The 11,290-nt window shown below is 40.9% G+C and overlaps 1 protein-coding gene across 1 annotated transcript; it reads right to left on the bottom strand.

Annotated features, from left to right (window-relative positions):
- Nucleotides 1-74: 74 nt before the first annotated feature.
- Nucleotides 75-11,234, bottom strand: atp6v0e2 (ATPase H+ transporting V0 subunit e2). The gene is made up of 4 exons (XM_006806146.3): nucleotides 11,026-11,234; nucleotides 9,210-9,257; nucleotides 2,427-2,525; nucleotides 75-318 (listed from the first exon to the last, which is right to left on the bottom strand). Exons 1-3 carry the CDS (start codon nucleotides 11,127-11,129, stop codon nucleotides 2,432-2,434), a joined length of 246 nt encoding a protein of 81 aa, XP_006806209.1. The 5' UTR covers nucleotides 11,130-11,234; the 3' UTR covers nucleotides 75-318; nucleotides 2,427-2,431.
- Between the last annotated feature and the right edge of the window lie 56 nt (nucleotides 11,235-11,290).

An 11,290-nucleotide genomic window follows, 5' to 3' on the forward strand; every position in this document is an offset into this window, starting at 1 on the left:
GCAACGCAAAAAGAAAATATGTACACGGAAACTCAACTAAAGGATTGCACATTTCAAGTGGGGGGAATAGGGGGGGGTAGGGGGTGTTGTTACGCTTCACTTTCCTCATCTTGGTTTGTTCTGGAGTCACAGGATGAATTCAGCTTTTTTTAAAAACTCTTATTATTCTTAAGATTCCTCAAGGTTACAAAAAACAAGGTGGCAAAACAAAATGAATCCACTCATTCTGCAGGCTGCTCGGGTGTTTGAGGACATGCCGAAACTAAAGGCGAGCAAACCAGAGGACAGGAAAGATGAGAGGCATCACGTCGCGCGGCCCTGCAACAGAAAGGAAAGCAAACATTTCAGCATAATCACAAATATGTCATCTTAAGGCGTGAATCGAACCAGCGTGTTTGTTGTAGCCAACAATACTCCCACCCCGAACAGCCTCTTTCAAATATTGTCAGCGCTGCGTGACCAAAAGCATCAGGGGACTCGTGTGGCAAACATGTCCTCTGAAAATTCATAAAAGTGCCCTTATTTTCTATTTCACCCGGCTCATATTTCCGTGGAGTTGATAAATATTCACGCCTGAATGCCACCTCTGTCCCCAGGGGCTGTTTAGTAGTGAGCTTTTTTTCCTCTTCTTCCCCCCGCTGTGCTCTAAAACTGAAAAACTGAGCTTTTTTTCCCTCTTTTCTTTTTTTAATTTGCGAAGAACAAATGAAGGCGCAGGAACTGATGGTACCGAGTGGCAGAAAAGGAAATACAGAAAAACAAAACAGCTCTCAGGTTTCTTCTCAATAATTTGTAATAATGGTAACGGCTTGGTTTTTTTCGTCGAAACATAAAATGATTCCACACAGCTATGAAATAACCATTCATTTAAACTCTTAAAGGTCCACATATACGACACATGCACATGGTGATATGTAGCAAAAGGTCTCTACATAAAAACCTGTGTATTTCTTACCCCGTAATTCATCCAATTCATTGATTTGATTACACTTAAAGTCATTTTCCCACAGTAAACATTTATGAACAGCCACTGCTTTTACTCAGTAATGGTCATTTTATGACAAAAAAAAAAAAATCAGCAGTGAGCTTTTGTTTTGAAGGGTGATGTTCAGTGTGTGGGTGTACTTAAAAAGATCTGTGATTCTGCAGCGACTGTACAGACTGTATTTAATTTTTACCAGGGATGGGCATTTCAAGCATAATTACAGTCGCTTATCATATCCGAGCAGTCCTCAACTGCCACCTTCTGGTAACAGCAGGACATTACATACGACCAGGTGACACCCCTCAAAAAATTATGAGGAAAAGAAACAGTTATATAAACAATTTGAGATTTTATATAAATAAAAGTGACCTATTAAGCTCAGTTCCAGTTCCACACTTTTATTCCTGGACTGTACTACACCCAGCATGCATGTTTGTGCACCACCGTGCTGCCTTTGGATAACGCATGGAGTCATCTAGACTAGCTTTGCATGATTATGCTCAAAATAATCCTTATATATCTTATACTAGGCTGTGGGGCAGCCTCTTAAAAAAGCCACCTTAAGTAGTCTTTAGACTGAACTTCTGTCTGGCAGAGATTACTATTATAATGGTAAATGGTCAGATATTCTAACAAGACGTTCTGTGTTATGTACAGGTAATCTCATTATAAATAACTAAATAAATGTATTTTTTTAAGTAGTTATTTGTAGCTGTTTATAGTGGAGACAGGAAAATGGTGCTAATGCCAATTTCTTGTGTTGGACTGACATTCAGTGAGCCAGTTACCCTCTTTGCTTAGAGTCTGTCATCATATCATGGACATGTCTCCTGAAATCTACTTAACAGATTTTATAATTAAGTTTAATTTCCACTACTGAGCCATTTAACGGTAACAATCATCAATTTGGTGGACAACTAATTTAGAATTCATCCAATGTGCACAATTTTCAACAGGCTTGCGCTTACCTATACTCTTTTAGAGTCCAAATTAGTCCCCTCAGCCGCACAAGAATCCGGGTCACTGGCACCAAGTATTAAATCCCCGTTTCTTTTGTATTCTTTACGGCCAAAAAGACACAGCTCAGAAGTGGTCCTTTTACTTTAAAAATGATCTTTATTTTACATATCCGGGATATGGAGACCTGAACACCAAACACACAACCCAAGGTCTGAAGCACAAACGGAAGCCTAAGTATTAATATACTTGTTCTCTACGTCACACCACACTTTAAATTTCGATCAAACAGCCTAGTTGGTTTCACTTTCTAGCTGCAAAAGCACGCTCTGCAAAAGCATGTAGTTTCCTGTCAGCACTTTTGGCACAGAGTGTACTCAGAGTTAGGCCTTTCTTATAAAGCAATATAATCAGCATATAAACATTTAAGATGATAAATTTAAACCTCAACATCGCCTCTGAGGTCCTGCTCGGCCAAACTTACCCCGTTTACTCCCAGAAGTAGCGCAGGTACCATATAGTTTCATTCTTGAGCTGAGGACCAAACAGAGGGTTGGTCTGGGCCAGAATGGCTATCAACCAACTAGAAAGAGAAAGTGAGAGAGAGCAGATAAATGACAAAGCACCGTCAGTGTGGTGAAAGAACATGGGTGCATTTATCATGGTGGTAACCAGGTCACGGTACCATTCGATCGTACAGCAGGAAAAAAAAAATCTGATTCCAAATGAAGCAACTTTAAAAAAAAAGAAAGATTTTGTTTAGGGCTGTTCGATATAACGATATAAAAACGTCTATCGTTTCATTTTACGCTATCGTTTGTTTTATGGTGTCGCAAAATAAACTGCAATATTTTTTCATGGTTTTGATGGTCACTGTAGTGGCTACATTAATTTCTTAAAGTTCTCTCTTTCTCTTATATTTAATATAACCACACTACAGACGGACAAGCGCCTGTTTTTATGCGTTGTCGTTAGCAACAACGACGGTAAAACCTTCGCGTGTCCGCTTGTTTATTTTCCACATAAACCTTTCACAATAAAGCTCAAGATCCTGTTGAGACTTTTCAAAATAAACTGAATGACGTGAAAGATGCAGAGTGTTTATGGATGAGAAGCCAAAAAGAGCCGTCAGGTGCTAAAAAATAAACCTTAGACTCAAACGTTAGAACAGGCTTTCCCCGCAGCACGCCGTGTAATAAATACTCACAAAGAAAACGGCGGCTGTTACAACTTATGTCTAAAAATGTATCGTTTCATGCATCTGTTAAAACACTCGTTTCCAGGTACACGACGCCCAGCTGGAAACACTTCACGCGAGTCGAGCTGCCCGAGATTCACAGAAAATGTTACATTTTTGTGATTTATATCGTTATCGGACGATAGAATTCTTATATCAGGATATGAGATTTTGGTCATATCGTACAGCCCTAATTCTGTTATAAAACGTTATCAGTTATTTATGCCAATCATTACTAACAAGAAAAACAAGGAATTCAATACCATCATAATTTCTATCTTTTTAAAATACAAAACCGACATGAGAGAGAGGAGTGTGACCTTCATCCCTCTTTACTGGACTTTAAGTCAGACGCTCTTCTGGGAACTTATTATAGAGTCAATTTAGAAAAAGTGATTAATAGCAGATTAAGATTCAGGCACAGCAACTTAAGCAGGATGCTTATTTGTAAAGGTGAAGAAAAAGGAGTGGTGAGGGTCTAAGAATCAGTCTCTCTGAGTGGTCTCGACTGAGACGACCAAATTACTTTTTATGTTTATGAAAGCAAAAGGACACTTCAGAAGATGTGGACAAAGAATCGAGGCAACGACTGACTGTTAAAAGCAGGATGTAGAACTGCCCCACATAATAATAGTAATAATGAAAAACAGAAGAAAGATGAAATTCCAATTTGGCTCCTCTTAATGTCAATGTGTTAGAAACCCTCCAACACAGTTTGCATCAGTGTCAGCTTACACAAACACTTTCTGTTATTATTTCAGGGCTTCAGTAAAAATACCAAAAATAAGAAAAAGAAAACAGATTGGCTGTAGTGCTCTATTTGTAGCCGGTATCTTCTGAAGTACTGCTGAAGTTCTGCCAGAGGCAGAAAACTGGGTTATAAATTAGCTGAAGCCAACTGTAGACACTTGTAGAAAGCAGTCTGTAGCCTGAGCGAAGGAAGAGTCTAATCAATGCAGAGAAACATGAAATGGAAAAGAAGGTCTCCTCGTTTGTTCACTGCGCTTTTAATAAACCGATTAAAACCTTTTCTGCTTTTATTTTTCTTCCTGTAAGCCAATCTGTCCAGGTTTTTAAACGCTCTTCGTAAATAAGCTTGTTATTTTTGGGAAAAGAACAGCAGACACTCACGACACACAGCGAGATTTGTGGAACAGATCTGTACGGCTGATCCAGGTACATCATTTCCAGGCTAAAACTGTGCAAACAGGCTATGTTTACAGTATGAATGCTGTTGTTGGTGGAGGTTTATCCTGAGGGTGCCCAGCTCCCTCTAGTGGTGGAATGATAATCTTATTTATGCACATCCCACCTCTCCTTGCATCCCCATTTTTTAATCCCCCTTAAAACGCCGACTGCTTTCAAACTGAACATTTCTGATGATAGACCAGAGGACCAGAGCCCTCCTACACAGCCAAACGAGCGCAGGGTACTGCTGTTCCCTGAAAATGAATGCTGATTGCCATGTTACTTTGCGTATATGCCAAACTGCTGTTTGTTTTATAAAGCATTTCAGTCGGGACCACTATGCTGAGAAGAATATTGTTACTGTTGTGGTCGTTTTCATCTGCTGTAATTTACTTTAGCTGCGCGGCGCTCCTCTGGGACCTCTTTTGACCATTCCATGTGATTACACACAAAGCTGGAGGCAGTGATAGAAGAAGCAGGACTTAACCGCAGAGCAGATATCAGAGACAACAAACACATTGATGAAATATGAATGCAAATATTAAAACACACAGACTGCAGACAAACAAACTATGAATTCTTTTTATTTCATGCTGAGGGGGATGAAGATGTTTTGGCTATGAGCTGCCATCAACATAACCTGCTGGTTTTTCCACACCGATTCATTGGGGAGGCTGCGGGTTGCAAAGCAGTTTGCAGCTGTGCACCAACTGTAGGCTACATGAGCTTGGTAAATGGTAAAATGGTAAATGGTCTGTATTTGTATAGCGCTTTACTTGGTCCTAAGGTCCCCAAAGCGCTTTACACTATACACAATCATCCACCCATTCACACACTGGTGATGGCAAGCTACAGTGTAGCCACAGCCACCCTGGGGCGCACTGACAGAGGCGAGGCTGCCGGACACTGGCGCCACCGGGCCCTCTGACCACCACCAGTAGGCAACGGGTGAAGTGTCTTGCCCAAGGACACAACGACCGAGACTGTCGGAGCTGGGGCTCAAACCAGCAACCTTCCGATTACAAGACGAACGCCCAACTCTTGAGCCACGATCGCCCCAATAAACAGCAAACCCTTTATGAGATTTATCAAGGATAACAACTGAGCCATTACTGATACTTCCTAGCACTGAGATCTTTCAGTCTTTGTTACCTGTCTGGGTTCATTCCTGTGTTTCAGTAGTCTTATTAGTATGCTGGTATTTTAAATGTAGATATGGACAAATTACAGACACGTAAGGCCAAATGAAAGATTTGGGACAGCCCCAGTAGGTGCATACACATATATATGTATCTACAACACTGGGACACTTTAGAGTTCATATCTTTTTGAGTTTGACCTTCGTTGTGCTATCAGACGAGAACAAGCCTGGTTACTTTTCTCAGCTTTCTGATTTCTGTCTCAACCAAACCCCAATTTGTGCTCTCTCTCGCTCTCTTATTGCACTTGGGAAAAACAAAAACAAAATAAAACTCGTGTCTCAGCAGGAATCAGCTGGCTGATGGCGTTGCTGTGACTCAGCTCGTCAGGTGGCAGATGTTTTACAGCAGCGGTCTCCAACCTTTTTTGCGCCACGGACCGGTTTATGCCCGACATTATTTTCACGGACCGGCCTTTAAGGTGTCGCGGATAAATACAACCAAATAAAACTAGTACCGGTACCGAAAAAAAGAAGATTTATTCCTAACACACGTGAAAAGACCCAGGAAAACCGAGTTAACGATAAAAACGATAACAAAATAACGCTGAAAACTGATAAAAACCCTGCGGCCCGGTACCAAACGACTCACGGACCGATACCGGTCCGAGGCCCGGGGGTTGGGGACCGCTGTTTTACAGGGTTTGTTATCAGTGTGTAACTTGTAGGACCTCCAGCACACACGGGATGCTGTTAACCCAACGCAGAAGTATCCTCCTCGTAAAATGTAAAACAGATGTCCCATTGGGCATAATTAATGCTTTTGAGAGAAAGAAAGGAAGAGAGCATCCATTTTCCTTGATTTCGCTCGCCTCCCATGAAAGCAGCACGGAGCTGTTAGCTGATAGAAATAACGAGTTAAAAGTTGGATTTTAGGTGATTCATTTGAGTAAAAGTGTAAAAGTCTGTTGTGTTTTTATTGGTGAGAGTTGATTCACACGGTTTACAAAGCGTCTTATTTTCCTTGACATCAAACAGCACGTCTATCCTTACTGCACAAGGCGACCACTTCCAAACTTGGCTCGCCTTTCTGCACAACTTAACTGGTTCTATCTGGGTCTCATCTCCATTTTCACCTTGTTTATTGACAAAAGTGTCAACACATTTCATCAGAGTTTTTGTCCTCATGCATTATCATCTTGCTTTTGTAGAAGAAAACTATGACGAACATTATTGCTTAATTAACAACCTATTCATCACTGTTGCTTTTTAAAACGTAGCTGTAGATCTTCTCGCTTCATGTGTATCAGCACGCACGGGTTTCCACCACATGACCTGCTGCAGGTTCTGACTACAGTGACTCTCCAGCACAGAGCAGATTTTAAAGAGTAGAGCAAGAGTTACGTGTGCAGCTGCAGTCCCAGATGTTGGAGTGTGGGTGACTGTGGGAGTGAGATCCTCAGTGGGCAAGCAGCTGAATGACACTGAGGACTGGCACAATATCAGCCTGGCAAGAGTTCAACAGACACACAAACAACACACAGGAAGGGCCAGACCTCAATGGTAAGCAGTGACTGAACTTTCAAAATAAGAGCAAGGGGACTGCCTGCTAGTGTTGTTCTGACAGATAAATTGTAAAAAAAAAAAAAAAAAATCTAACGTGAGTGACCAAATATATTTCCACAGCAGTCAACATTCCTGGGCAGGTCACTGAACTGGTCTGTGTGTGAGGAAACACTGATGTGTATCTTCATACTTCATATGTTGGTCACTAAAATGCTACAGCCACAAAAAACATTTTATTTACAGTAAAAAAATAAAAAAATAAATAACATGGTCTCATATTCTTATGAAACCAATGGTAACTTATGTCATGTATTTGGCATAAATTTACCCTTGGAGATAGAGCCAGGTAAAAAGACCCTGTCCCCTCTGTGCCTCTAAAAATTCTCAATTTGCTAGTAATCCTGTGGCAAATACAAATCAAATCAAATCAAAATGTATTTATATAGCACATATTAAAACAACAGTGTTGACCATAGTGCTTCACAGTCAGTAAAAACATGAGACAATTAAAACAAACAATAAAACAGGACAACAAACAATAGGTAACAACACAATAAGCTAAAACAGCCAACTAGTTAGAATCAAAGGCCAAAGTAAAAAGATACGTTTTAAGACGTGATTTAAAAGACTGGATCGACTCGGCAGTACGAATATGAACATGGAGGTTATTCCAGAGTCTGGGTGCCACGGATGCAAAGGCCCGGTCTCCTCTCGACTTCATTCGAGACCTAGGTTGTGCTAAGAGCCTGTGATTGGACGATCTAAGTGCTCTGTTGGGATTGTATAAGTGGAGTAGTTCAGAGAGATAGGTGGGCGCTAAATTATTCAGAATTTTAAAAGTGAACAAAAGAATTTTAAAATCTATGCGATATTTAACAGGGAGCCAATGTAGTTTGGCTAAAATTGGAATTATGCGTTCATAGATTCTTGTACCTGTTAAAAGACGTGCAGCTGCATTTTGAATTAACTGAAGCCGGTAAAGAGAAGAGTGTTGGAGGCCCGAGTAGAGGGACAGTAGTCCAATCTGGATGTGATAAATGCGTGGACAAGCTTTTCAAGGTCCTTTAAAGGAAGGAACGGCTTTGCTTTAGATATGTGACGCAACTGGCAAAAGCTGTTTTTTACACTCCAAGGTTCCTTACAGTGAGCGAGAGATGGCTAGCGAGAGGGCCAAGGGCATCAGCTAACTGGTCCAGCGGAGTGTGACTACCAAAGACTATGATTTTGGTCTTATTCTCGTTCAATGTAAGAAAATTATGTGATAACCAAATTTTAACATCATGCAAACAGTTGAACATCACACCCTTTATTAGTTACACCTCACTAACAATCTCTATCTTTCGCTCTCCAAATCTCAAAGGTGCTCTGTTGGATTAATATCTGGTGACTGTGGAGGCCATTGGAGTTCAGTCAACTCACTGTCATGTTCAAGAGTTTGAGACGATTTGAGCTCCAGCGTGTAGCAGAAGCCATTTCCCCAAATCATTACACGACAGCTAACTTGAACTGGGGACACAAGGCATGGTGGAGCCATGCTTTCACGTTCCTTACGCCAAATTCTGACCAGACCAACCAAAGGCTGCAACAGAATCTAAGACTCATTAGACCAGACATTGTTTTTACAGTCTTCCTTTGAAAATGTTTTGTGAGTTTGTGCTAAATAAAAGAGCAGGAGTGGTAACGGTGTGGTCTTCTGCTGCTGTAATCCATCGGCTTGAAGCTTCAAAGTGTTGCGTGCTACGAGATGCTTCTGCACACCTCAGTTGTAACGAGTGGTTATTTGAGTTACTGTTGCCTTCCTATCAGCTCAAAGCAGTCTGGCCATTCTCCTCTCATCTCTGGCATCAACAAGGCATTTTAGCCCAGGTTACTGCTGCTCACTGGATCACCGCTGCTTGGCACCAACAGCCATTCCCCATTCAAAGTCATATTTCAATCACCTTTCTTATCTATTCTAATGATCAGTTTGAGCTTCAGCAAGGAGTCTACATACCTGAATTCTTTAAGTCGCTTGAATGTGATTAGATGATTAGATCCCTGCATTAATGAGCCCTTGAGCAGGTGTACTTAACAAAGTGGCCAACATGCAAAATGACAACAGCTACATACCAAAGAAGAGTAAGCAAGTAGGTACTTACAACAAGTAGCAACAGATCGCTGTAAGGATCAGACTGGTGACAATCACACTGTCAGAGAGAGCAGAGGAGTCAGAGTCACACGTGCCCACTTTTACTATTATAACATTCATAAGCAAACATTATTACAGTTTTTTACAGCCGCTAGGACACATTTCTCAATACTTAGGTCACTTTTGCAAAACTCTTCACACAATTCTCCTAACTGACCTTCAGCTTGGCAAAGCAGTTCATTTCACATTCAAAATGCACTACAACTACCAAAACACTTTATTCAGGTCTCAAATAAACTCATTCTTCCAGAACACTAGCAAAGGTTGACAGCCGACAAACACACTTTGTCACCCACAAAACAATGACCTAAAAAACACTAACAACATGGAGCATTACACAGTGTTTTCTTGTGTAAAACAAGGACACATCTCTGTTTATAATTTCAATATATGTTACTGGAATGAATCAGGCATCATGCAGAATTCGTTAATATTTGTTTATGTATTTTTATTTTTTTTCACTAAGTAATCCCAAAATACAAGAATTTGTATACACACCATCCACTGATACACATACAATAGTAATGCTAATCTACTCGGTCTTCTCCATTTGGCCACAGGTTCTCATCCACATCACATCTTATGTCATCTAGGGCAATACACCTAGGAAAGAATCTTCTGGCATGCCTGATCCATCCCTGGCAATCTTCTGCTGATATCTCCAGGCATCCAGCATTCATTGCATCCAGGAGGGACATTTGATCATGTGGATGATGGTCGTAAACCTTCCACCGCCATGAGGAAAAGAATTCCTCTATGGGGTTGAGGAATGGAGAGTAAGGTGGGAGGAAAAGAGACTCCATTTCTGGCTGGGTCCATGTTTACATCACAAAACAAACCTATTCAGCAGTTGTCTCCTTTTGTAATGAAATTGAAGGAGTAACACCTGTGTAGATGTTCATCTACAATGAGAATCAGCTGGTTAAACTGCATTTTTAGATTTAAAATATGTTTCAATAAAATATTGCTGTTGAATTTTGCTGTCTTATTCAGTTTTGCATTATGTTATTGTTTTGACCATAAGTTTAACAGTTTTGAAAACAGTATGTAAGTACATGCAAAATGTCCTGTACAAAGATTTTTGGCAGTTGTTGTGTCTGAGTGAGAAAATAATTCATGAAATTTGAGAGATGTAGTCATTGAATGCATTTTGTGCCAAAACAATGATAACTGATCCTCAGTTTAGCCCACATAGACTTCTGTTGTGCTCACTGTGTGAGGAGTTTTGCAAAAGTGACCTAAGTATTGAGAAATGTGTCCTAGCGTCTGTAAAAAACTGTAATATTAGATCCCGAGTCACATACTGAGCAATACTGGACATTAATGCACAAACGATAGAAATATTGTAATCACGCAGTTTTTCAAGGAGACTGGCCCTGACTCCACGACTTACAATCTTCCCCGTACTCTGCTTTTTACAAATAAAACCATCAGAATGACTTTTGTCCAAACGAGCCCACATTATCCCTGCCGACTCGACCTTTGAAATTACTAGTAGTGTGTGTGTGTGTGTGTGTGTGTATGGAGGGATAGCTGAATGACTGTTTCGTGGATGACGCTGGGCCTCCATCACCAGAAGAGGATCAGGAGCACGCTCGCGCGCGTCGCATATGTCTAAAGATTCTTTCCGACCGACACAGCGAAAACACTAACAGCAAAAAAAATACAATTATAGTTACAAAGTATAATAATAACACTGTCAAATGAAAGGGAACGCAAAATGATGTCGTTAATTGTATCCAATTAAAAGCAGTTACACCACCTACCCCCGATTGGGTCCTTTGGGCACTAAAAACGGAGCTACGACCCCCACCAACGCCCATAACGTGGTGAAGCAGATCATCGGCAGGGCGAGAGAATGATAGACCATGGCTTCAGTCCGCAGGACCCCGCAGATGTACAAAAAAATCTCTGCTTGTCCTTATGAAGATAAAGATGCTTCAATGGCCGCTGAGCCAGTCTGTCGCTTCTGTTAGGGACCCGCCCAAATCAGTCGCTGCTGTCGATGATTGGTTGAAAGCTCTGCTCAAG

The sequence above is a fragment of the Neolamprologus brichardi genome, chromosome 6, assembly GCF_056152115.1.
Source record: "Neolamprologus brichardi isolate AB-2024 chromosome 6, ASM5615211v1, whole genome shotgun sequence".
Lineage (NCBI taxonomy): Eukaryota > Metazoa > Chordata > Actinopteri > Cichliformes > Cichlidae > Neolamprologus > Neolamprologus brichardi.

Bases quoted from the DNA above. Each gene is read 5' to 3' on its own strand.
- atp6v0e2 (XM_006806146.3), bottom strand. From the start codon at position 11,129: ATGGTCTATCATTCTCTCGCCCTGCCGATGATCTGCTTCACCACGTTA. The intron at 9,258-11,025 runs GTAGGTGGTGTA...TCTCTCTGACAG, and splicing joins CCCAAAGGACCCAATCGGGG to TGTGATTGTCACCAGTCTGA. The intron at 2,526-9,209 runs GTAAGTACCTAC...TTCTCTTTCTAG, and splicing joins GCGATCTGTTGCTACTTGTT to TTGGTTGATAGCCATTCTGG.